Source organism: Nyctereutes procyonoides, unplaced genomic scaffold (genome assembly GCF_905146905.1).
Source record: "Nyctereutes procyonoides isolate TBG_1078 unplaced genomic scaffold, NYPRO_anot_genome, whole genome shotgun sequence".
Classification (NCBI taxonomy): Eukaryota; Metazoa; Chordata; class Mammalia; order Carnivora; family Canidae; genus Nyctereutes; species Nyctereutes procyonoides.
Genome location: NW_026575146.1, coordinates 13,017,501 through 13,044,908, shown reverse-complemented (window position 1 = coordinate 13,044,908; position 27,408 = coordinate 13,017,501). Strand labels below are relative to the sequence as shown.

Below are 27,408 nucleotides of genomic sequence, written 5' to 3'. Positions count from 1 at the left end.
GAAGTGAAACGCAACTCAGTGAGAAGAAACCGGGTTGTTTGGGGCGTCACTTTGGGCTCAGTTCTAATACCTTCTCTGCTTCCTTGCAGGTGAACAGGTAATGGGAATTGGTCCACAGGGTTTGACAGGGAATGAAAGATTTCCAGCAGTTTTTAAATGGATGGATTTCAGGGCAAAGGCCATATTCTTTCCATAAAAGAGGTAGTTAATAGCTTACACTGTATCATCCAACTGCTCATTCCCGCCCCCCCCCTTAAAAAACGATTCTCTATTCTAACTTTTCAAAAACAGCATAACTAGTTTCTGAATAGGCCACCTTTGCCAATAAAAACAGATTCTCTACCACTCTCAACCTCAGACAAAACATTCAAATAGTTATTTCTGAGCACATGCCACCCAATACCTCTTATGTGACATTAAAAAAATGCACTCAAATACCAACAGATTCAACTTTATAGCACCATTCCAAAATACTAAACTTTCTTTGCACCTTTATTTTTATCTTTTTTTTTTCTTTTTGTACACATTTAAAGTACGGGCATCCTGTAAATTTCTGAAAAGCCTCTTAGGGGAAAAAAAAACAACTAATTTTTAGGACAAAGCAATAACTCAGTTTGTAGGCAGGATGATCTCAGGCAGGCTGTAAATTCTTCGTGGGCTTCTGCAGTCTTGATTCTGGGGTGAATGTAGAAAGGATGCTAAAGTCTTCCTGGATTATTCTAGAGGTTACATTGCATATCAGTATGTAAAAACTTGTTGCTCAATGGTCAGACTCTAGGTATTGATTACAACTCAAACCATGACAACAACAGTCTTTTGTAATGATTTTACTTTTTTGAATGACAAAAGAATCGGGGTATTAGATGACTTCAGAGTCTGTATACACCTTGTATTCATGCTCTGTAAGAGAGCAGTTAGACTCCTACCGAGTTCCCTGGTACAAATCTTCGTATTTGAAGCTCAGAGCACTAAAATCTGTTCTTAGCAAGCAGATGTATTTAAAGTAGAGTTATAAATGGGTTTTTTAAATTCAACATATATTTGGCTGCATTGTTAAGTACGAAGATTGTGTGAGTAATGTGGGGGTTGACAGATGAGGGAGGACACTGCTCGCAGAAAAATCGGGTTCTCATGACACTAGAGTCACGTTTCACACACTGGTCGCAGCTGCGTGCTCTGTCTGGTCTGACTCTTCTGTGCACGACCCTGGGCAACGGTCTGGCGAGAGGACTTGGGGTGTTTGAGTGTGCTGGGACTGGTGGGGTGGTGAAGAGGTAGAGTCAGAAGGGTGTCCACTAACCACTTAATTCTGCAGCAGTTTCAAAGAAATTGAGTGTCACACAATAACAGTCAAGGACCCAGGAAGAAAGAGTTTAAATTAGAAGTGACTAGTATTAAAAAGCTACTGTGCACCAGGTAGGAAGGAATATGAGAATATTAATATGCCCTGAAATAGAAATAATCACTTTGCACTATGTACACCACATACAATATAACATATTCTTTTTTAACATTGCACAATATAAATATTATACACGTGGAGTTAACTAAATGCGAAATACCTCTGAGGCACACAGAAAAAACATGGACTAGATTGAACTCTGATTAAAATCAAGATGGTAGGTTAGTAAAAGGCAGAGTGTTACATCGTCAGGCCAGTGAGCTCCTGGGCTGGCAGCCATCTCCCATATACACCGAACATTCTCATGCCTCAGTGTCTTAGAGTTGATTGCTTCAAAGACTAATTCGCTAAATACTTTGAGAAAATCAAACCGTTGCTCCCCACTCTAAAGCAGATGATCCCCTAAAGGTCCCTCCCGACCTCCGGGTTTGGTGATGAGGACTATGTTAGTACACAGCTGGGTTCCCCCTAGTTCTTGTGAACAACTTGGTTACTATGAAACCACTGGAAGGAACTAAAACAGTATTCAAGAACACCCATCACAGTGCTTAACAAGATTTAATGTACATTTATTCTTAACATGTGGAACATATAAAGATTTTATACTGAATAAATGATATTCATTAAGCCAGAGGAAAAGGAGGAATTTACATCAAGTTTTTTTCTTTTTTTTTTTTAAACTACATTATCTTGAAATACAAATGTGGATTCTCGTCACTGAAAAATCTTTGAAGTTGTGTTTCTTCCTTTTAGCTGTATTTTTTCCTTTTTGTCTGTACTGGTAACCATAGTCTAAATCAATCCATATGCAACCATTTCCACACCTTGATTCATGAAGCAAATTGTGATCAGCTGCTCTCCCGAAATAGAGCATGACTTTATACATACAGAAACTTGTACATTACCCTCTTTTTTTTTGTGGTTTTTTTTTTGTTTGTTTTTGTTTTTTGTATTTTTTCTTTCTTTTTTTTTTTTTTTTGGAGATATGGCCCTAATGAAAAAATATATAAAATAAAAATAAAAAATTATTTAAATCTACCATCACTTCGTAGTTACCACATCATGAAAAAGAAACTAAAAACTTTGTACTAAAAAAAAAAAAAAGAAAAGAAAAGAAAAAATGAGGGTATGTTTAATGTACAACTTCTATATACATCACAGCCCATAGGCAGTAAAAAAAAATATTTAAAAAATGATTAAAGGAATTGTGAAGAACTGCCATGTGGAAGGCAAATGACAGACAGCAGACATGACGGTAGTGGTGAGGAAGCAGTTTCCGTTGATCGTTGTCACGTATATATTTTCAATCTTAACTTAAAAAAACATTGGTTTTGCTCCTAGCCTCATGTAACCATTTTTCTGTGGAGAAACCAGTATCATTTTATAGTTTGACTACTGACTGACACACCTCCTTGAGCCCCTATTCCTACATCTCTAGAAGTTTCTATTGCACAGAGCTTTGGGCGATGGGATACAGTTTTTTTTTTTTTTCATTATCTGAAGAATAACATGCCTAGAAGTTGATAATTTTTCACCTTTTTGCCTCAGTGTGGTGAAATTTTCCCATCTTAGCATCTTTTGCCACAATTTTTTTAAAGTCAATTTGCTTCCCAAAAAAAACCAAAAAAATGCAATACAACATGGAAAAGAACATTAAAAAGAAAATCTGTGAAAAACAAAAAGTGACCTTTGAATGTACTAGACAGCAACTTTGGTTAAAAAAAAAAACAAAAACAAAAACAAAATAAAAACCCCCCAAAGGATGTACTTATACACACAGACAGCAAATATTAATTTCATAACTGTTCGAATTAATTATTTCTTTAATTCCCAATTGGTAAATAGTGACTGGGGCAGAGGAGCAGAGATTTTCTTTTCCTTCTTCCTACGCTGGATAAAGAACAGAAAACAGCCAGTTATACGGGAGCCTCTAGTCTTCACTCACACATGCTGCCTTCTCACGGGTGTCATAACTGCCCGATCTGAAACAGTACATCACAGATGACAGACGCCACCAGAGAGTTCAGGACGGCTGATATCGAGATATCCAGCAACCGGCCCTCGTGCAGAAGGAATTCCGAGCGGTTCTCGTCCACCCTGGCCATGGCCAGCAGAGCCTTGGCCGCCCTGCACATCATGTCCACGCTAGGTGGTTCTAGAGGCGGGGGCTGCATGTGCAGGAGGTTATGCTGGCTCTGCTGATACTGGGCCATGGTGACCCCATCCTCTAGGAAGCTTATCAAGTTTCCAATGCTCCCTTTCTGCACGGCTATCGCCCTTGCCGCCAGTGCGTCCCCTTGGGCAAGGTTCGATAAGAGAGCCATGGACATTTCTCGACAGACTGGGTTTTTGCGATCCCCAACGTACCTAACTAACGTCGCATAGAATTTCTCCTGACGACTAAATGGAGGCGTGGCCAAGATCAGGTCCACATTGTTGTCCTGGATACTGAGTTTACAGAGGGTCTCCAGGACGAGTCTCTGTGGCGACAGGACAGAGTTGGGTCCCACCGTTGGAAAGGGGTCTTGTGCCTCTGCAGACGGGCACACCATCCAGTGCAGCAAGCCATCCAAAATCGGCAAGCAGATGCTCTCTGTATAAGCAGACAAGTCTAGCTGCCCAGAAATGTTGGCCAATGTGACTAACGTGTTGTCCCTTAAGACCTCCAGGCAGTCCCACCACCACTCATCCTTGCTGCAGGCCACCCCTTTGTCCTCATCTTCCTCTTTCTCATAGGTCTGCGGCGCTCGCTTCCTCTCCGGATGCTCGTGGTGAAGAAGAATCAGCTTCCCCAGGATCAGCACCAAGCCTGGATGTTTGGACATCTCGGCGTCGTTGCCAGGCACAAAAGACAAGCTACGGACAATATTGGACACACAGATACAGCGCTTGGCCAGGGAATCCTGCCAGTGAGCGATGGTGCAGAGAGGAGTCTCGTCTCGGCTCCTTGGCTCGTCCTCCAGCAGCTTGATGTTCCGGTGACTTTTGGCTTGATGTATCCCAAAGGGGAACTTACCGCTCTCCGTCTGCGTGCTGGGGTTTGTGTCTTCAGGCAGCGCCCCCGGCCGAGCAGACAGGACATCGTCAATGGTTGCGATGATGCTTTTCTCTTGCTGCTCCTCGGCCTCCCCTCTTCCTTCTTGCTCTCTCTTCCTACCTGCGGAGCTTAGAGCAGGAGGAGGACGCCTACGAGGAGGGATTTCCATCTTGCTCTCAAAGTGAGTCTGGATGTGCTCGGTGGTGTCGCCGCCACCGAGCTGCCAGTGGAGAAGCCCACTGTTGAACTCCTGGACGCGACCCAGCTTGTCCGACCGGTCGATGACAAACAGGTTGTTCTTTTTGACTATCTTTATGGGCAGCTTGTCGAACTTACTGGCCTGCCGGGGCTTCTCCTTTGGATCTGCGGGGGCAGTGGGAGAGGCCAGAGTCACGCTGCTCCTCTCCGTCTCTGGCTTCCCACTGTCCTCCCTCGTCCTCATCCTCCTCATCCTCTTCATCCACGCACTCGGTGTCATCCTCCTCTTTCCCAGAATCGTCAGCCGACGACTGGCCATCTTCTCTCTTCACTGCATTGTGATCTAGTGCTTTCTGGCTGGGGTCTCCCACCTCGTATTCCATCAGAATTCCAAAGATGTCAATTAGGCATTTCCTAAAGTACTCTACTAAAAGTTCGAGAAATCCAGACAACTAGAAAGAAGGACAAGAACAAGAGCGGGTACAATGTCATCAGGTCAGGAAGGACTGAAAAGGGTCAATCCTGGTGGCTACCAACACATTTTTTTTAAGGGTAATTTTCACATGCTTTAATTCCTTGTTGGCTAGGCCAAAGAGAGACTACACACGAGTTAGAAAGGTCTCCCTGAATTTTATATTGTTAACGAAGCGAACGTTTACCATGCTTTCTATTTGCTGCTTACTTTCCCACTCCTTCAGTATGAAACCTTCACTGTTATTTTCTTATTTTTTAGTATTATCCGTTCTTTGCCTTTTCTTCTCATTTAGGTACAAGGCGCTCTATACTAGAAGAGTGGGAACCTGGATTTTATAGACTCATTCACCCAAAGTGAGTCTGTTCTCTTCTGCTATTTTATCTGAGACTTGCTTGCCTGGATTTTTATGGTTATTATTGTTAGGATTTTACGGTTATTTTTGTCTCAGGTGCCATAGGTTACTCTAATTTACATCCTCCATATATCTTTGGGAGAAGATAATTTCAGCAATGTAGTAGCTCATAAACACAGAAAATTAAAAACAAATCAATTTAGTCCCTGATAAATGAATTAGAATGTCTCATAGAATGCACTTTTACATTGCAGCTCTCACAACTGCAGCTGAAAGACAAAAGCAACTCTGAGAATCAGTTTTATGTCCCTTAAGCAAATGTTTGGCTCGAGAAAACCGATAACCCTGTGATTAGCCACTGCCCAGCTCTCCTCCCCCAATGCCCACCCCACCACATCTGGGTGGGTAGAGGACAGGTAAGTACAGAAGGATTCTTCAATGATAGGTGTTTTGGAAATCACCCATACTGTCATATCCTGCTCTCAATTTCTTGAAAGTGGATTTAGAACTGTTATTAAGAAGTAAGGGGACACTCAAGTACTGACCACAAAGTACTCTGTTTTTAGGGGATGAAGGCACAATTTTTCAAGTGAAGATCTGGGGGTTTGGACCCTCCCACCCCTTAAAGTTGACTTTTTCCCTGGGGGTAAGGGGTAAGTCACTAAAGCAATTCTGGTTATTAAAATGTGTGATCAATAGTAGTTCACTCTGCTAACCTAAGGATGAAAGGTCATTACTTGAGCAAAGGAAGTATATACAGTTTTTAGTATTTTCTGTTACAATAGGCTTCATGAGATGTTTATAACCTTATTAATACACTTCTGATCCAGTGAAAAACTGCCTTTCAGGGCTACGATGAGGACTTAAATATGAGAAGGAACATAAGGTGGAAGATTCTGGTCCAATGTCAAGAGAAGCAAGGTAATTAGATGTTTGGGCTTTTTTCACCCAAAGCAGAGAATTGTTCATCCACAGTAGGGAGAATTACCTTTCTTCATTTTTGTTTCTAAATATTTCTTTAAAAGTTTGTAGCTAAAAAAATAAATAAATAAAGATCGTAGCTCAGTTGGCTCTTGGGCATTTTGCCTAACCCTCTGCTCCCTTCTCTTTTCTAGCAGTTACACTGGAAGCTACATTAGGCCTACCACTGGACAAGGGAGCGCTTTAATCTTATTAAAAGTAGTAGGCTTTCACACGACTGCTTCAAAATAAGGTGGAGAGGCAGAAATGGAGGAAATGGACCAAGAAACGCTCCTGGCGCTGAGTTCACAACTATTTCAGCCAAATAGTGGGGCTATGGGGGTTCATTTTAAACTGTTCTCTCTACCTCTCCCTATAGCCTACATTTTCTATAATATAACATTTATTTTTAATTAAAAGAAAGAGGCCTGGTCTCCCTGGAAAGCAGGGTATGTCCCACAGAAAGCTCCTGCATACCCAATACTGACTCCAGTCCCAGCTTGATGATATATTTGGATTCTCTCCCGCCTGCCTGCTGACAGTCATTCTAAGGAACTCACCTTTACTATGGTCTATTCCACGTGTAAATGCACACGCACATATGTGCGTGCACACGAGGGGATAGTTTCTTTGTGATAAACACAAGTATGTGTGTGCTAATACTAGAGCGTGAAGTGACTTATTCCCAACTGAATTCTCTGGGAACGCCACGTCCGCTGGGGGCGCCAATCACCTCTCGCATTTGCTGACACACTGTGCACTACAGCCCTTTCTTAAGCCACTTGGGCCCATGGATGGGTTACCGACTTACCTGGGAGAGACTGAAGGTAGCGACGGTGCTGTCATCGTACAGGAGAATGTTAATAGTGTCCAGAGCCCAAGTACTTTCAGCCAGAAGACCTGACTTAAGGGACATCATCACACGCCAAGCCTCAGGAGTAACTAAAACCAGGGGAAAGATCAGGGCATAATTAATATTAACTCTATGCATGAAAGGACAGAAGAAAATAACAGAAGAATAAGGAAAGAGAAGGTGAGTGTAGGGGTGCCTGGGGGGCTCAGTTGGTGAAGTGTCTGCCTTCGGCTCAGGTATTGGTCCTAGGGTCCTGGGATGGAGTCCCACATTGGTCTCCCTGCTCAGCAGGGAGTTTGTTTTTCCCTCTACCCCTCCCACTGCTCGTGAGCTCACTCTCATGCATGCTCTTTTTTTCCTCTCAAATATATAAAATCTTTTTAAAAATTATAAAAAAAAACAACAAAAGAAGTCGAATGTTGAGTTAAATACTGATTTCAAACAAATGTTCTGAGGCACGGTGAAACGTGATCATTTCCATATTTTAAATGGAGGTGACAGTTTCCTAAAAGATTTTCATCATTTATGATCCTTTGGATGTGTTGGTTAAACATGAGCTCAACGTGCTGCTAGAGGTGGCTAGTGGCTAAGCACAACGGCCCTTCCTCATCTCTGATTTGTTTCCTTTAGCCCCTAACAGACTCTGTAATGATGCAGCTGAGTGTTAATAATTGAGTCAAGCCAAGAAATGATATTTGTCTTCTTTTGCCTGCTTCATTCACAAATGTCTTGGGGTGGCATCTTTGGAAGGCTGGCAAATACGCAGAATATAGGCAAAATTTAATTCCCAAACAGCACATTCTGGGATATACAGTCTTGACATTCCCTTGCTGTCCTCTTCTATCTGAGCCTCTGCCCTCAGAACACACTGTTGACAATTATTAGCACTTTGAAGGCTTGGATTTTTCAACAGCTTGCTCTGAGCCAGGGGATGGGAAACAGAAGGGCTCTACTTTTCTTTTCCCCCTTCCTGTTCCTGAAGAAGACAGAAGGATTAGATAAAACATTTGCAAGATTTGCCGTAAGATGGGACTAGGAGAAGAGGCCCATCGTATGTCTGAAATTTCTTTCTCAGGAAATCGGTAGGAGCATATGGCGTAAGCAGGCCGGTGCGATGAGAACCCACCAGAGCAACAGCCCACACCAGACGCCGGCAAGCAATCACACCCGCTGGAGGGGGCTGTGGGTTTCCACCTCTATTTTAATTTCATCTACTTTCCATATTTTCTAAGAGGCAATACTTTTGTAAGAGAAAAAGCAAATTTTCTTTTTAAAATAAGGAACATAAATTTCCCCAGGCTCACGACAAATGCTGATCTACGTGTGCAAAGAAATTTTATAAAAATTTCAATATGCTTATTTATTCAAACACACGCACACATAGAAACACATCAACACACAAACGCACACGCATATCCTCACATATATATTTCAATACAGAAAATGGTGCTCAGTGTCTGTCTGTGTTTCTTCTCAGCCCCAGCAGCCCTCTCTATAAAGTCCTGACTTCTCTCCCCCTCTCTGCCTGTATATGTCCTTAGTACCCAAGGCTGAAGAAAACCTTTAATAGCTTTGATTTTCTAGTCACTGTAGTAAATGATTTCAAATCAAGTGATTTCGAGGTTTTTGAAAAAACTTTTTTTTAATATAACCAAGGTCTCTAATGTCCTTTGCTATATTAAAAGTACTTCAAAAATAATGCAGAAAAACCGTGTTCTCCCAGATATTCCAGATCTCTGACTAGTATTCAGAACATCCTGAACAGAGTGAGGAAACATGAGCATCCACCTGAAAAAGCTCCTTGGCCCCTATCCAGCAGCGCTATAGGGGTCATGTCATTTCTACACATAACATATCAAACTCCGTATATCATACTATATATTTATCTACTTATCATATGCAGGCTTCTCCTTTGCCCCAGGGAAGCTCACTGTCTGTATGGTGTTACCAAAATGACAGAGTGGCTCACCTTCAAATTTTTTCAGGCCACCTCAGCATTTCATTAGCCTCTTGGCCGTTAAGCTCACACCGCAGAGATTAAGTGCTTGGCTGAGACCAAATCTTTGAGCTCAAAATGCAGTACAAAATATAGTCATGAGGATCCCCTGGTCTCTCACTTGGAGCTCTACTCTCTCACACAAATAACACTCATGTGTAAAAATACTGTTTTAATTCATGCTCCTCTTTGGCACTGTTTCTTAACTCAGATTAGCAGCTTCCAGCTCTTGCTCCTGTACAAAAACATGTCTCGATAGTTTGTCGTCATAAGAATTTGATCCCTTTGAGATTAAGAAGAGCTATATCTAAACTAAAATTAAAATTCTAGATCACAACCGGGATTCATTTCAGGACAAAGCCTGGAATGCTTACCGATATCTTTTGAGGTAATCTTCCGCCTTTGTTTCAAGACTGGCTGCGACGCCTCGACTGAGCCAGGAGGAAAGGTGATCTCCCTTCTGATGGGGGGTGGCTGGGGGGGCGGCCCTGTGACCTGGGGCGTGGGGACGGTGGGCAGAACCTTCTGCATCTTCAGAGATGGCAGAAAGGGAGACTTGCTTGGAGACATGCGGCTCTCCAGGGAGCGCTGGAAGGAGGCGGGGCTGGGGGCTCTGGAGATGTGATTTGGCAGTGATGGCGGCGTCTGGTAGGATGACTGAGGTGGGCGCGTGATGGGCTGCATGGAGGCGGGAGAGGACATATAAGGCTGACGTTGGCTGACGTGAGAAGGCCACTGGCTCTCGTGATTTATCCTTTGATCAGGTACCATCATATCATCCGTGCGGTTCATGCCTGGATAAGGAGGTGCCTGGGCGGGGCCGCCGGGGCCTTGCCTATTCTGGTAGGGATAAGGCATATCGTTGCGTGTCGCCCACATGCTCTGCTGAGGCCCCTCGCTGGAGGACGACTGCATCGGACCACCCATCATCTGAGGCGGGATCCCGTGGGGCTGTATTTGCCCGGGGCCCTGCATCCTCTCTCTGTTGTAGGGGTATGGATACTGTCCCTGGATGGGCCTCCTGTCTGGTCCGGAGTAAGAGCTCCCATACTGGTTATACATCTCTTGCTGTTGGTTGCCATACTGCATGTTGTACATGTCTCCCTCGTGGCGTTTGGCTGGAGGCCCATACATGCCGTCCATATGGCGTTTGTAATTCTGAAATCCATATAAAGACAAATCATACTGATGTGCTTTTACAGGTATAATCACACACTTAAATTATGCAAAACAGTTATTACCTGGTGGAATGTTCATTTCAAAATGAATATGGGAAGCTCCTAGAACAACTAAGGACTAACAATTTATGCACTCCATTTTAGGATTATATAATGCCATGTCACAGACTCCAAAGAGGGTTTCCAAAATTTGTTTGCACAGGCTTGAAATTTTCTGTGGGGAAAGAAAGGCTTCCTCTCTCTTCTTCCTGTATTTCTTCCCTTGGCATTTGCCAAGGCTGCATGACAGGAGGACACAGCTTTGGTGCCCCTGCCACGGGCAGTGCTGGGTGGGGGCCTGGAGCTACACAGAGATGCCTCTGTAGGTAGGAGAACCCGCACTGGAATGGCCTGAGTTTCCGAGGGCCAGCCTGAAAGGCTCCTGGATTCAAGGGATTTCTTAGGCCTACCTTTACAGAAATGTCTCTGTACAAGCATCCACTCCTCAGACTGGACCTGCTTATCTGACACCCTACAGCTTTTGGCCCCCACCCTGACTTCCAGTGGTACACGTCAGAGTCTCCCCTGAAAGCCCCATGGGTCCCAGGCTCTGTCAACTGGGCCCATGTAGCCTGTGTTATGAGGCTCCCCTCCTGGGGACACCCTGAGTACCAGCACTTGATCAGGGTGAGAACCTCCCAATGTGAGAGAGATGCTGATGTAATAATTAGTGTTCTTTCGCCTTACTTGGAGATTGTTTAGGATCAGTTGGCTTAATAATACAGTTCACTGTACACACGTGCTCCAGTAAAACTGAATGTTTAAAACCCCCTCTATGTCACCTAAGGTCTTCACCTGAAATGTGGTTTAGAAACAACAGATTCCTGGGGCACCTGGGTGGCTCAGTCAGTGGAGTATCCCAGCTGGGTTTGGCTTGAGTCTTGATCTCAGGTGGGTGGGTTCATGGGATTGAGCCCTGCATCAGGCTCACCCCTCAGCAGGGAGTCTGCTTCCTCCTTCTCCCTCTCCCTCTGCCCCTCCCTCCTCACACTTATTCTCTCTCTCTCTCTCCCCTAAATAAATACCACCTTAAAAAAAAAAATAGAAATCCCTGCTTCTGAACAGCCACAGCATAACATGAAATTCTGCATCAGTAGTGACAAGTGCAAAGTTATCTTACACAATTCAGTATCTGTGGCTGCGTTAAGTCAGCAGAAACCTATCCTATGTTGGCAAAATATAGGGGTAATTAATATCTTATTTTTTTAAAAATTTTTTTAAATTTATTTATTTATGATAGTCACAGAGAGAGAGAGAGAGAGAGAGAGAGAGAGAGAGAGGCAGAGTCATAGGCAGAGGGAGAAGCAGGCTCCATGCACCCGGGAGCCCGATATGGGATTCGATCCCAGGTCTCCAGGATTGCGCCCTGAGCCAAAGGCAGGCGCCAAACCGCTGCGCCACCCAGGGATCCCAATATCTTATTTTTTTAAAAGCTGATTAACTTTCAATATTGGTATATAATTTTTTAAATTGTTTTTATCTACACATCTTCTTTAAAACATTGACAAATTTGTTCTAAAATGGCATTTGCTAGGACAATGCATACAACAGACACATGTTTAAACTATACTTTACTTGGGCTGATTATTACATACAAGGTTGAATGTCCTTTACTTTTTACAACATGTTATATATTTGTTTTAGGATACCATACATCAAGAGCTTTCGAAAATCTGCTGACTTCAAAATCCTAATAATGTTTTCTAGCATAAGCATATGTATCAGGATTGTTCAATAAATGCTACTTGTTTTTAACTTTCTAAAACTCTTCTGAAGTAATACAAGTTTGAGTTTTAAACAGAAAGCACAGAACTGCATGCCCGCTCGCCAACTCACCGGCTGCTGTGGATACAGGCCGGGCTGGTGTCCTCCATATGGCGGCTGTCCTGAGGGAGGGCCTTGGCCTGGGTACTGCTGCCCATAAGGTTCATGCCTAGAATGAGGCATTCAAAGAACACTTCATTTTCAAAGAACCTCAGGCCAAGAGAGAAATAAACAGTTCATTTCTGGAAATCCTGCACCCCTCGGTGGTTTTGTCTTTCCTTCACTGCACACACCTTCCAACAGAGGCATGCTGAGCAGAAACAGCACTTTAACTTTTAGCTAAAGGGATGGCAACACCCATTTTGGGAATGCTGCCAATCTCCTAGTTAGTAGGTGTGTGAGGAGTCCTGGCCGGACAGGCTGGCACCCAGTGCCTTTGAGGAGAGTCCCCACCCAGCCACCGACGCAGACCCAGGTAGTGAGCGTCATGCAACACCAGGACAGGAGGTATTAATGAGAGTAAGAGACAAGAAAAACAATCTAAGAATCAAAGCAGGATTTCTAGGACTACCAGAACTTAGCTCTACAATCACAGAAAACATCTCTATTTATTTTCTCATTATGAATACAAAATGTTCAATTTTTAAAAAGTGTACTCCACAATTAATCTAAATGATACTGAGTTAGCTAATAATTGTAAAAACAGAACTCGTTAAAATTTTGAAGCCCCATGACCCTAAGAGGCCATAGAAAAATGTAAGAGAGGACTTAAAAAAGTGACAGGGCTGATTTAAATATGCTCCTATTAAATCTGAAAATGGGAAGGAAGAACATTTATTTTTCAACTTCTATTACATTGAGAAACTATAAATACCATAAAAATAGCATGTGTAAAAGAGCAACAGATTGGAAGTTTAAAGGGATAAAAGTTAATATACCGATTGAATCCTGTAGGAAGGAAGAGATGCTTGCACTGAATATATTCCTAAACTGGTCAAGGAGTGAGAACAAGAAAGAAAATAAATGAATTCTGAGAACATCGCAGGTAAAACAGATACAAGGGAAGGGTTTGCTAAGGGTGTTAGTAATTAGAAGGAAGCTTACATTAGGAGGAAAGAAATATAACTGACATAGATAAAATTTAAGCTGAACAAGTAACACTTCAGGAAGCATAACAAGGTAAACTCTAAAGTGGTAGAGCCAAAATGGCGTAAACTAGCTCTAGAAAGCATTCTAGACGAAACAGAGCAGTACATCTGCCTGAGTTCCTCTAAGAATATATGTTCTAGGATAACTTCTCCTCAGCCAAAAAAAAAAAAAAAAAAAAAAAAAAGAAAGAAAGAAAGAAAGGTTCTCTCCTGGATCTTCAAAAACAAATCTAAATAAAATCCCTGATCCAGTACACTCAAGACGATGGGTAACTGATTAATGCAGACATTGCAAATAAACATTCACCACACCACAGCCAGGGTTAAGAACGAGAAGTCTGGATTCTTAGTAACTACTAGCAAGTACCAAATCAATTAAAGCTTGTGATGGCTCTGTAATCTCAAGAAACAGGTGCATGGAAAATGCCAGAAAGAAAGCTTATTTGGGAAGTGATTTTCAAACTTTCTTCCCCTTTGTGTTATACCAGCGGAAACCTCACGACTCTCACAACTGAAGCCTCGCCCACAGCCAACGTGTCGGCTGCTTGGAGGAGGGAGTCTGAGGAACACCACCACCACCCCGGATTCTGAGGGAACGGAGCCGAGGCTGTCCTCACCCTGTGGCTACAGTTAGAAAGAGAGCCTTCTAATGTGCCTCCATTTTCTTTAACAACCACAAACATCATGTCAAAGACTTTGTTCCTGAGTGCTTCTGTATTTAAGTCAGGGGGACAGGTTAAGGGGCCCTCTTCACAGAAAGTCGCTTACCATAACCCGCTTTTCTGCTACCTCTCAGAGACTTTTCAACAACTTTCCTTCTATCTTAGTAAAAATAAGTTGGATGGGCACCGAAACCCAGCTTGCTACTGAATGTCCAGATGCCATCCTGAAAAGCATCTGGAGAAAGACAGTGGAGGCTTTCCTCAGAGATGTTTTCTAAGGAGCAAAGTGTTCTTGCTGTTTAAAATTTTCACAGAGAAGAATGGCAACAGCTGGAAAGCCAAAGCCAGGAAGACTTTTCCCAGAGCTTACCGAGAGCCCGAGGCTCCTGGGAGCCCAGCATAGCCCCCATGAACAAATCTTTCCCGAAGGAAGAGATGCAGGCAGGAAGGGGGTGGGGTGGGGCCATAGAACCTGAGTTTGTGGTGGGTCACACCAGAGGAGCCACTGAGGAGGCTGGAGGTGTTGTTTGGGGGTGTGGGGCCAGGGGCTGCCCCAGGAGGGCACCCTGATGCTGGGAGGCCCACCGCTGCTTGGGACCAGCCAGCTCTCAAGAGGCCTTCCCCGTGGTCCCGATCAGGTCATCTGCTGAAGGCAGCCACCCCACAGAGTCCTTAAGCCCAGAGGAGAGCAGGCTCTACATGTTGTCAGGAATGTATGTGTGAGGAGAGTGCAGCGTCTAGGAAACCTTCCTAGGGTCACCTTAGAAGACACCCACCTTCGATCATAACTGGCTCCGTAGGGAAACTGCTGCCGCTGCCCCATGCCCAGGCTGGACATCGCGCCAGAGGGACTTTGGTTATACATGTCCTGCATACTGCTAGTGGGCATCTGTCCTTGAGTCATGAAGGGCTCACTGCTTCCAGGCACTGCAACATTTTAAAGAACAGATATAAAGTTAAGCATTTTCAAAGACCAAGGGGCCCAAACAGCCCTTCCAGTCATTTCTGTTACCCTTAGTATTGCCAACATTTATCTTATTCTTAATATGCCTACAACAATACAAACCAAAGAGTGTACGGTCTGGAGTCAAGATGGACCCCAGGATCCCTACCCCCCACCCCGCATACAGGCCTCGGATGAGCTCCTCCTTCCCTTGAGTATGAGTAGAACCCACCAATATGATGGGGATACTGCTCCCATGATTACATTATATAACTAACGAGATTTCACAGATGTAACTAAAGTTACCAATTAGCTGACTGGCAGGCAACTAAAAGGGAGATTATCCATATGTGCCCCTTAAATCCACCTAGAGGTCAGAGACACCCTCCTGCTGGCCTTGAAACAGCACCCACCACGCAGGGGAGAGGGCCCTACGTCAGGAAGGGTGGTGAATCCCAGATGAGTCATTACGACGAGACCTCAGTCCTGCTACTACAAGGAACCAAAACTGCCAACAACCTGCACAAGCTCTGAAGAGGACCCTGCACTGCACATGAGCTCAGTCCTGGCCGACACCCTGATGTCTGAATGGGAGACTCTGAGCTGAGGGTCCCCAGGAAAGTGGGATCCTATGCTGACACTGCTTCAGGCTGAGAGGTCGTGGTAATTTGTTAGAAAGTAATGTAGAAAACAAACACTGGCCCTTTCCTGTGTTTCCAACTTCTGAGTTGGATTCCTTGTCTATAAAACAAGGTTGGTAATGTCATCTCATGCAGCAGTTGTGAGGAAAAGAAATGCACATACAGGTGTCCCTTCATGTAGGGGTTAGGGGCACTGACCCCCACAAAAGTGAAAATCTACGTATAACTCTGGACTCCCCCCAAAACTTAACTACTTCTAGGCTACAGCTGACTAGAAGCCTTACTGATAACGCACACAAGTAACACATATTTCATATGTTACATGTATCCTTACAATAAAGCTAAAGAAAAGAAAATGTTAGGAAGATCATTAAGACAAAATACATTTACAGTACTGTACATCTATTTATTGAAAAAAAAAATCTGTGTTTAGGTGGGCCTGTGTAGCTTAAACCCGTATTACTCAAGAGCCAACTATATGAATAAAATTAGTTCCCTCACTTAGAGGGGGAAAAAAAGTAAAAACTTTAACATGGATGTCCATCTACTGACTCACTGCAAAATCAGGATAAAGAAAACCACTAGGGAATTAAAAATAACTCAAGAATGGATGAAATACAAGTATTTCTACCAGGGCGTAGAGTGGCAATTAGGTCAAATATGCAAATTAGCATCAGCTCAGAGCCTGAAGGAAATTGGGTCAAGCCCAGAAACTTGCCTGTGGGCAAATTAAACATTTTAATGCAAATCTTAATTGATATACAGTACTACTACCTTTCTTCATCCTAGGAAGGTTACTTTTATGTTACATGAAGCAAAAGCTGATTAAACTTCAGTGAACTGATAGAATTCGTTAGGCTGGAAGAGAGGCGCAGACAATGAAGTTGAACGCGGGTGGGATGCACTGTGCTTTGTGGTGTGCTTTCCTATACTTTAATTTATTCAAACTCAAGTCACCATGCAGCAGAGGAAGTTTTGATGTTACTCTCCAATTTATAAATGTAAAAACAGAGACAGACAGACATTAATGGGGATAATTAAAACTAAATGGCTTAGTTCCTACAAACACAAAAAATTCTTCATCAGTAAAAAAAGACAATCAGACTACAAAAGCGGGCAAACAAACAAACGGACATTCAGAGAAAAAAAGAAAACTAAGTGGCCAATCAAAATATGAAAAAATGTGCGACTTCACTAATAATTAAAGAAATCCAAGTTAAAACCATTATGAGGCTGTTCCCTCCCCCAGTCTGATTGGCAAATATTAAAAGGACTGGTAAAAATCATTCCTGGTAAGGGTAAGGGAGTGAGAGTCCACATGCTCTTATATGCTCACATTAAGAGTATTAAATTGGTGTAACTTTTGTCAATACCTGCTATGGTAGGGCTCTATTTTGGTGACGCCCAAGGAAGCACATCTCTGGGTATTTACAGCCCATGAAGTCCCTGCTCACAGTGAATTTGGGCCTGGTCATGTGACTGGCTTTGACCTATGGGGTACTGGCAAATGTGATGCAGCAGAAGGTTGTATATGCTTGCATCTGGGGCTTGTCCTCTTGAAGTGCTCCTTCTTGTAACCTATCCACCCTATCAGGAGGCACCCAAGAAGTTCCATGGGGTGGCGCCTGGAGGAGGCCTCTAAGCAACAGTTCCAGGTGAGTTCCCAATAGAGATTCTGGATGACACCAGCCACTCAAGTGACATCCCAGCTCTGGAAGAGTTCTCAATCAGGCTTCCAGATGACAGCCTCAATGTCCCAGCTTATACAACACATGGAAAGAAGAGCCACCCCACCCACCATAGAACTGTGAAATATAACCAAACATTGGTGCTTAAAGCCACTTTTTGTGGTAGTTTGTTATGTAGTAAAATATACTCAGTAAACTAAAAAAAAAAAAAAAAAAATCATATCCCTTGATTCCATTATTCTTTTAGGAATCCATTTCATAGAAATACTCTTATGGGTGTGAAAAAAGAGCTGCATCATTCAATAACCATTGCACCACTTTTTTATAACAGCAAAATATTATGAAACAAACCATTCAGTACTAGAGCATCAAAAAGAAAAAGTACGAATGTCTGGGTGGCTCAGTCAGTTAAGTGTCTGCTTTTGGCTCAGGTCATGATCCCGGGGTCCTGGGATCCAGCCCCGAGTCAGGCTCCCTGCTCAGTGGGGAGCCTGCTTCTCCCTCTCCTTCTGCCCCTCCCCCACTGCTCATATCCTCTCTGTCTCCCTCTCAAACAAATAAATAAAATCTTAAAAAAAAAAAATAGAAAAAAAAAAGTAGATGGAGTGCCTGGGTGGCTCAGTCAGTTAGGTCTGACTCTTGGATTCAGCTCAGGTCATGATTTCAGGGTCGTGAGACTGAGCCCCACATCAGGCTCTGCACTGGGCATGGAACCTGCTTAGGATTCTCCCTCTCCCTCAGCCGCTCCCCACCTTTTTCTCCTTCTGAAAATAAAAAAAAAGGAGGATTATGTGTAAAGATATTAGATATTTAAAGTATACTGTTTAGATATCCAACATATCACTATTCACTTGTTATTCACTTGTAAGCAATTAATCAATCCTTCAATCAGTAATGAATTCCGGAGGTTAGTGGGAAGGCAGGTTGGTGCAGTCAAGGCTGCTTTGGCCACCAAGGCTCAGACAGGCTCTGGCATTTGCTCCATCACCCCACTGCAGGTCAGTGGCAGCAACAGCAAGGAAGAGCACAGTTTCCCCTGATGCTGGTCATTACGTGAAAAATCAACAGCTCAAAGTGTCTGAGTGGCTCAGCTGGTTAAACATCTGCCTTTGGTTCAGGTCATGGTCCCAAGGTCCTGGGACTGAGCCCCATGTTGGGCTTCCAGCTCAGTGATGAATCTGCTTCTCCCCTTTTCCCCTTTTCCCCTGCTGGTGCTCTTTCTCTCAAATAAATAACATCTTTTTAAAAAAGGAAAAAATCTATTTTCTGTGTTTTGCTTTAATTTGGTGCTAAATAGACCAGCCCTGTAAGGTAGCAGGTGAGCTGAAATATCCCGGGGAAACATGAGAAGGAGCTCCCCTCTGAGCCCCTGTATCATTTACACTGTTGATGAAAACACATTATGCAGCCAGCTAGTGCCTAACCAGGTAATCCACAATCATCCCCCATCCCCCATTTTTCATAATAAGAAAAATTGTAGGCATATAGAAACAAAAGCAATGCAACTCTCGTTGTCCAGTACAGCAAATAGGTGGGATATTAGAATGGTTCACGTAACATCTGAAACCAGATTCCAAACACTACCATGTTACCCAAGTTACTGTCATATTTTCAGAGTCTAAAATGTGATATAACCACCACCAGCACTAAACAAAATGTTCTAGTATCTCATACCACTAAGAAAAATGGCCACTGCCAACATTTACAAGGCTTTTCAATTTCTGAGCTTATGGATTTATTGCATGTTCTGCAGAATACTTACTTGGAATAGGCAGCTCTAAAACTTTTTGAAAGGAAAAATTATAGATTATCTTACTCAGTATAAGAGCTAGCTAAAATGTTACATAAGAAATATCTGTATTAAACATAATTTCATTTCTTAATTAAATGATACATGCCTAATACTTAAAATTTTGAAAACACTCATGTTTATTTTTCACTGGTCCATACTAGTTGTGAAAACCATGGTTTTGGGCTTTATGTTTCTCTCTACTTAAGACCGTATGTCCAGAAATTCGCATATCCCAAACACCCAAGTGGGACAGGAGTACTATTGTTTAAGGGATCCCAGAAGAAGTACTTCTGTAAAAACAGTATCACTACTTTTCTGTATTTTTTCGATGATATTCACATCGTGCCTCTATTTCACAGCCCGGCTGCATTTGGAAGAGTGCCAAAGAGCACTGGGAGTGGGCGTGGAGCAGCCCAAAGGGCAGAGGTTCAGGTCATTCTCAGGGCCAAGTGCACGATGGGGAAGATCAGCCTAAGGGAGACCCCTGCTGGGTGTCTGCTAAGTCAGTTGGAACTGTCCCATGCTCTCTGTGATCTCACCCACCCCGCACTCCTCCATCTCACTGCTCTGCTTAGTTTCCTAAAGTGATTCCTCATTCCAAGATTCTGCCTAGCTTCAGGCAGACAGACAGACAGACACTCCACCACCTATCATCACCACACATCCCAAAGTCCCCTTGGGCGGTCCCTCTCTGTTCCCCTCCCTCCCGTCCACAGCGCAGGCCCTAGCGGGGGAGCCTCCACATCCCACTAGTGCATCTCCAAGCTAGTGACGTCGTCGCCCTCTCGGGGCCTATCACTTGGTTCATCCCCCTCCACCTCCACATTCAATTCAGCAGCACAGCCTGTTCTTCCTACGTTCAGACCACGGAGCCAATGCGTCTACTTCTCTCTTCACTGCTGGGATCTGACTGCACCTTGTCATCTCTCCCCTGGACTCTCACAATGTCCCTCCAACACATTCTCCACAGATGCCACATATTTATTAATACGGTTTTATTCGTTTGACAGAGCCAGAGAGAACATGGGGTGGGGGGCGGTTAGAGGGAGGAACAGACTCCCTGTTGAGCAGGGAGCCTGATTGGGGGGGGGGGGGAGCTTGATCCCAGGAACCTGAGATCACAACCCTAGCCAAAGGCTTAACCAACTGAGCCACGCAGGCACCCCACCAGTTATTTATTTATTTATTTATTTATTAACAAAAAAACCTAGTCATGTCACTTCCTGCAGAACATCTTTCAGCTAGGGTAAAAATCCAACTCATCCACACACCCAGAAAGGCTGAAAGGTTCTGGCTCCAATGGCCCATGGCTTCCCAGAGTTTGGCCTGCTTGCCCCTACCTGGCTCATTGTGCCTCAGATGCCTTCCACCTCCTCAAACACACTAAGCTGGCTCCTGCCCTGGGCCTTCCCCACTTTACACTCTTCTCTGACTCCTCATTCCTCAGGTCAGCAGATAACCTACCTTTCCTCAAAGCCTTCCCTGCCCTCACCTCCATGATCCGCAGCCAACATTGCTGCACTTTGTGTCCTTTCTTCCTTTTTGTTTCTTTTCCATCGACTACCATATTTAATTATATTTTTGTGATTTAACTTACTTTTTTGTTTGTTTCCCCAAGACCCTGCCAACTCCAGGAGGAGCTATGTCTAATTTGCCAACATACTGCCCAGTACCTAGCCCTTGCCCAGCCCATGCTATTTAGCACCCCCGCCACTAGGGAGCACCACATGAGCACTCTTGCTCACTGCCTGTGCCAGGCATTCTTCAACAGGGTTTTGGTACATTAACTCAATTAAGCCTCATCACACCCTTTAGGCAGGTCCTATTATTATCCCAATTTCTAGATGAGGAAACTGAGGCACGGAGCTACTGCGAACTTTCCCCAAGGCTGGGAATTTAGTAGGTTGAGGAGCTGGGACTCAGATATGTCTCGAATGGGTAAGTGAATTGGTTGTGGGATGGCAGAGGGAAGAATGCCCTCTGGACCGAGCCTGAGCAAAGGTCTCCCTGCACTTACCTTTTCTCATTCCACCAAAGGGGTCTTTGTTGGGTTCATAGGGCATCCTTCCCATCACATCAGGCATGCTCATGCCCTGCTGGTATGGGGTGCTTGGAGTCATGGAGTTCCGTTTTGGGAATGATGAATCACTGGCATCTGAGAATGGGTCGTGCACACTGACTGTACTGCTTCTAAAGAGACAAGAAAAATGAAATCTTCGTGAAATAGCAGGAGATGCCTCCAAATGCTTGTTCAGAAAATAGGCCTAACTTGAAAATGTTTAATGTAAAAACCATCCCCTAAAATTACATGAATAAAACTAGTAGTAATCAACATTAAGGACACACACTTCTTCTTTACAGACAAAGCTGATGTCATGTGGCTCACAGAGATCCTTTTGCATACCTTCCACCTTGCATCGGGGTCATCTGTCCGTGAGGGGTGGAGGCTGGGGTCGGTGGCTTCAGGTCACCTGGAACCTCTGCCATCGAGTTACTGCCAGTTGACTGGGGGGTCTGTGGACCTTGCAAGGATCCTGAGTTAGCTGACAGTAGTAGTACCAAGAGAAAATAAGAAAAAAAAAGAGAAGTTATCAAGTAAGCTCATCCTTCCTACTAATTAAAAAAAAAAAAAAGGAAAGACAACACGACACCATCTTATTAGAAATAGTAACAATATCCATTACTGGTAACGACACAGTAAAATTAGTTGCTCTTATATTGTTTATAGTGAAAATTTGTAAAAGTTGTTTGTTTTGTTTTGTTTTTAGTAATCTATTTGGCAACATACTTCATTTGTGAGCCATAAAACATATTTATACCTCTTGACTGGGTAATTGCTTTCCTGGGTATTTATCTCAAGAAAATAATCTAATATAAAAGAAGGCTTTAGGCAGAAAAAAATGTTTATTTCAGTGTTGTTTATAATGGAGATAATCTAAATGTCTGAGAGTAAGGAAAAAAATGGGATGAAAAATTCGGTATACTGATTTGATGGACTATTGTGCTATTTTAGGAAAAAAGTCAGAAAAATTACTACCAGGTCTTAGGCAATGAGAAATGTTTAAGTTGAAATGCAATGATACAAATTTGTAATGAGTCTTATATCACTTCAATGCCTCCTCAATGTCTGTGCTATGTCATTAATAAAGTCATTTTTAGAGCTCTAGAATCAGATTTGTTATTACAAAACCGAAGTCATGCTCTTTGGAGTTCTTTAATGTCATCATCAGAGTCCTGAGATTTGGCTTTAACTATAATTACACTATAATAACAGAGCTCAGTATTGAGCGGATCTTTTTAAAACTTAAGTACTCACCTCATTGGAAAACATAGTATTTTAAGGGTTCCCGCTTTATCACTGACCTTTGCATGTGAGGTGCCCGATAGACACTGCCTACATTTATTAATTCAACAAATACTTATTGAATAAATAACATGCTTACTACATTGCTTACTATATTGCTTTTTTTCTATTCCTGGATGCACCAGTGTCCTAAACTGACAAAAAGGACAAAAATTCCTGCCCTCATGCAGTTTATAATAAATGCTTTCAGAACTGTTACAAATGGCAGAAATTACTGGCTGCTTGTCAAAGATGATACTGTATATGTTATTATCTGGAGTCCCTTTCCTAGGAGTGTCCGACACTCACTACAATTACCATCAGCCACATTTAACTGTAGAGGAAATGGGGTTCAACAAATCACTGGAGATTACAGAGTGTGCTGGGAAGGAGCCCGAGGTGGAAATTAGTCCAGCTCTTCCAGTCAGAAAGCCTCAGCGGAACACAGAGGTCTCCAGTGAGATCAGGTCAGCCCTGGGCCTGGCCTGCTTGGGAGTGAATCTTGAGCCCTGGCCACCAGGGCCCTGCCTCCTGTGCAAGGTGTACGCTGGGTGCCCGGGACTAGAGTGACTCAGGGCAGCTCTCAGAGATGCCGGGAAGACTAGCTTGAAAAGTAGATCATCTTTTTAATGTAGATATCGCCAAAGAAAAGCTTAGTAACACATGCTTATAAATCAGATTTTGGTGAAACCCTACATATTAAATAAGTAGATCGTAATAAAAGAAAAAAAGTGGAGTCTTCTATAAATATGTAAGGATAAACCTACAGATGTGACTGCCCCACAGAGCTGGCAGGAGAAATAACGTGCTCCTTAAATCACAGACCACACTCCACAGCAGCCTGTGCGGCTTCCCTGGAAACATGGTTCACAGGCTGTGATTTCAGAATGACCCTTATTTACAAGTATTCACATTTACAGCTAATAAAAAAAAAAAGGAAAAATTCTTCCCTCTGCCAGTGTTTTTTCCTCTCCTTTCAGGAAAAAAAAAATGAACACAACCTCTTGAAGCTCCATTAATAGACGAGGCTGGCACACTCTGTAGGCTCTCCCTACCTTTTGCCAGAAGCTACAAATGTATACTCGAAAGTAAACAATGGAAAGGTTATTGAAGGTTAAGTACATTCACACACTTCAGACTGTACAGCCAGACTCCTAGCTGGGAAGATAATTTACACAGCACGAACCTGGTGCCCTAGTTCTGGCTGGGGTTTTGGGAAGGAGGGCAGGGAGAAGGAAGGAGAGCTGATATGTCCCAGGTCTACAGTGACTGGAGGTCACCCAGAGGGCACCTTTGTTTATAACCTGAACCTCTTTCTCATTTATCTTCCACTGAGGATTCCCTAGTTGGATCCATGACAGGTTTTGTGACATCACCTGTCAGCTAATAATAGAAATGCAGTCAGCCACCTGCCAGCAAAGATGGATGGGTTTTTGGTTACAGACTTACTAATTGAATGTGGAGCTTCCTTGGCCCCCCTTTACCCAGCCCCCACCCTACCCCACCCCAGCTTCCAGGCCTCCCAGGCCACTTGGGGAGGTGATTTCTGCAGCTGTTCATTAGAACTCCATGAACTTTTATAGGCTTATTATAACGAGATCCCCACTGGCACCTCAGAAATGCAACTGTACCCCAGGCCTTGCCCATGTTTCATCTGGGAGCTTCCCTCAATGGACTCGCCCAAGTCACTGGAAGACAGTAACATGGAGCTCTGGCTTGAGAAACCACACAGTCCCTATGGTGCAGATCACGGGCCGAGGGGTTCTACCTCCCAGAGGCTGGCGGAAAGGAAGTTCAGTCCACACTCGCCACACCAGATCGAAACCGGAATACAGATGGATGACACACAACGCTAGTGTAGCCAAATGAGCTGGGAATTCAGGTGGCTTCAGAGTGGCCATTTAGAAAGCAATCTAGTACTTTTCTTAGGAATCTTTTCATTTAGTTTGGATGTGTCGATAAGAAATACACTATAATTACCTTCATAGGGGGAGAATGGACTTCTAAGAACACAAATGCTGGCTGAAAATTCATTTTTAAAAATTGTGTAGTGTAGGAGACCCTGACGTGGCAAATGGTGGGGGAATAATCTTGTTTCCTTCATTGACAATAAATATATTTCGTATTCTCTAATGATTATTCTGGTGTCAGAGAGGCCACGGACTCATGGGTGTCAGGGAAAAGTGTGGTTATGGGTTCTGGGGCTGATGTTCCTCACTCCCCTGCCGGCCAGTCTGTGAGTCCTTCCGTCTGTATGAGCAGGGTGTGGAGAGCGGCCTGGCCCCATGTGCTCTGCGTGAGGTCGCCTGGGCCATGCCCTGACCGGGAGACTGGGCTCAGGACACCCTCCTCCTCCTGCTTCTTGATTCACAAGACTCCGGACCATGTGGACCATGGAAAATGCGTTATCAGAAGTGCATCTGCAATCCAAGCTCCTTTGTGCAGTTAAAACGATAATGTTGCCATAAAAACGGTAGTTTAAAGAAAGGGAAAAAGGAAAGAGCTGACTGTTGAGAGAACAGGCCCTCCACTTTCTGAAGGGTCTATACCTCAGCGGGATTTCTTGTACTGAAGCTGATGCTCACTGGGAGAGCTATTCTCCATACAGAAGTGCAGCCCATTCAGTGACATGAGTTTTTCCTGGCAAATAAAATATACCTTTACATCTTTGCAGACATCGCCACTTTGGTCCCTACACCCCACTGAGTTTTTATTTTGGAAAAATAGTTTCAGAGCTGTTCACAGGCAGCTTGTTTTACCCTGTGAACTGAATGTAATGTTGTGAGACTTTTAAAATTAGATTTCACAGTTTTAAGGTAAACCAGAACTGCAAAGGCTCAAATCCTTAAGGGTGGGGCTGAGAGAGCATTTCTAATTGTGTTTTGAACTGACGGGTCTAAATATATAACCCAGGTATATTCCCTACAAGCGCATCTTGGCCCTAAGAAGTATTTATGTGTGATCTCTTGATTAGTGACCGTAGGTACTAGATTGCCATCCAGACAGCAGAGAAACAAGGAGAAAACAACTTCTTTCTTTGGATCACAGACACCTTCTTCTACGCGTGGAAGGTTTCCCTATTATAATGCCACTTCAGACACAGGCAGAGGAATACAGTAGGTCCAGGCATAATGCTCGAGCTAGGTGCCACTCACTTAGCAATGAGATTTGGGGACAGTTACTTAGATCTTGTGTGTTAGTTTTCTCATGGACTTTGAGACAGTATGTGCACCATAGGGGTGATGTAAAGATTAAATGGTAGAGCACTTAAGAAGGAGCCTGGTACATTGTAAGTACCTAAGAAATACTGGCATTTGATCCCAGAACAATCTTGTGTGTTAGGAAGCGGCAGGAATTGTCAGTCCCATCCTGTATGCAGGACAGTGAGGCTAAGTGCTGACCATCACAGGGCTTGGATGTGGCCAGGCAAGAAGACAGCTGGATTTAACTTGTGTGAGGTCACCACCCAGATCTATGGGTGATGAACGTCTCTTCCTATCTAAGAATACTGTATTCAGTAGAAGACAGTGATTCAGGAATCTGAAATGCTAACAGGTAGAAGAGAGGCTACCGGGGGAATTGAGAGAACAGCAGGGTCTCCACGGTGGAGTGGAGAGACAGGAGAGGAGGGAGGTATCGTGGGTTTGGTTTTGCTCAGGAGACTGTGGGTGAACTGCATTATTTCCAGGTAGCATTCTTAAGGCTCTTGACCTCGGGTCTGAGCTAACTGGCTGCTGGGCCTCAGAAACAGGGCGGCAGGGACCTCCACCATGACAGGTCTGCTGGATTCCCTACAAGTGGGAATTTGCTGGGCAGGACAACATTAAAAACTGAGTCCGGATTTCATTTTGCTGCCATATGATGCAGAGTGTCTTTGACAGAAGCAGGACTGGTGGAAGCTGGCTGCTAAACTTTCAGGGCAGTGTTTTCTGGTAGAACCAAAGTATTCACAGGGGTAACTGGGGCGACTGGTTTTTGACAGTTAGACGGAATATTTTTTAAATATGTGGAGAAGGAAGAAAGGTATATAGCTCAGGCTTCCAGAGTCTCTTTTGATGAAGGAAGGTAAGACAGGAGAATGGTGCCTTGGCCACAGTGGCCCAAACAGCCACATCGCAGATTATATTCTCTGTTCCCTTAAGCGCTGCCAACGGGGGTTCCCTTACAAAACACCCCTTATCCTCAAAGATCCTGCGTTCTGTGTGCTTGCCCAGGAAGTGGCCTTTTCAGAAGTGGCTAGTGGCCTCCAGCGCCCCGCCGGGTGGGGGGTGCAGGTGCCACTGCCTTTCCCGGCGACAATTGTAGCGCTGCCACTTACCAGGAGAGGGCGGCTGGAGCTTGGGCTGCTTCTTGGTGTCCGTGGTGCTGAAGACTTCCGGCGGGGGCTCCTCCCCGCGCTCGATCTTGCACTCAAAGGCAAACAGGTACTGAATATACTGCTTTTTCAGGGAGCTCGCTGCACTGCTTGAAGTGCCAACATTTAGGTTGGTTGCCAGCTCACGCCACTTCTTGTTTTTATTAACCTAGCAAAAAAAATGGCAGGATCATTGGTTTGTAGCAAAGTGGCTTGTTTAAAGCCAGGAGACAAAAAAAGCACTTAATGTCTTGGTTTACTCTTTTTTTTTTTTTTCATTTGCCTCTCTTAACTAATGCTCATTACTCCCACTCAGTAGTGCAGAGACAGCATTTACAGTTATAAAACCATTAAGGGACCTGCTGATAGCTACATAAAATGCTGCTCGTCGAGATTCTTCTGCCTGATGCACCTTCTAAAGCCTCACTCTTCCAGGCCGCTGCTGCTCAGAGCCTGCGATCTTCCCCGAGCAAATGTACACTCCCGTTCACCCCCATCCCACCTCCAATCAAAAAAAAAAAAAAAGAAAAAAAAAAAGGACATCTGAAAACGAATTTAAAAAGCAATAACATGACTGTTTTGC

General features: G+C 43.9%; 1 protein-coding gene across 1 annotated transcript in view; it reads right to left on the bottom strand.

Moving 5' to 3' along the window:
- Positions 1-474: 474 nt before the first annotated feature.
- The window catches only part of ARID1B (AT-rich interaction domain 1B), a 434,326-nt gene continuing 407,392 nt past the window's right edge, over positions 475-27,408 (bottom strand). The window contains 9 exon segments of the mRNA XM_055311882.1: positions 475-4,870; positions 4,872-5,089; positions 7,236-7,366; positions 9,648-10,431; positions 12,327-12,423; positions 14,841-14,991; positions 21,146-21,318; positions 21,533-21,671; positions 26,790-26,994. Of these exon segments, the coding sequence (XP_055167857.1) occupies positions 3,370-4,870; positions 4,872-5,089; positions 7,236-7,366; positions 9,648-10,431; positions 12,327-12,423; positions 14,841-14,991; positions 21,146-21,318; positions 21,533-21,671; positions 26,790-26,994 (3,399 nt within the window). The 3' untranslated portion in view covers positions 475-3,369.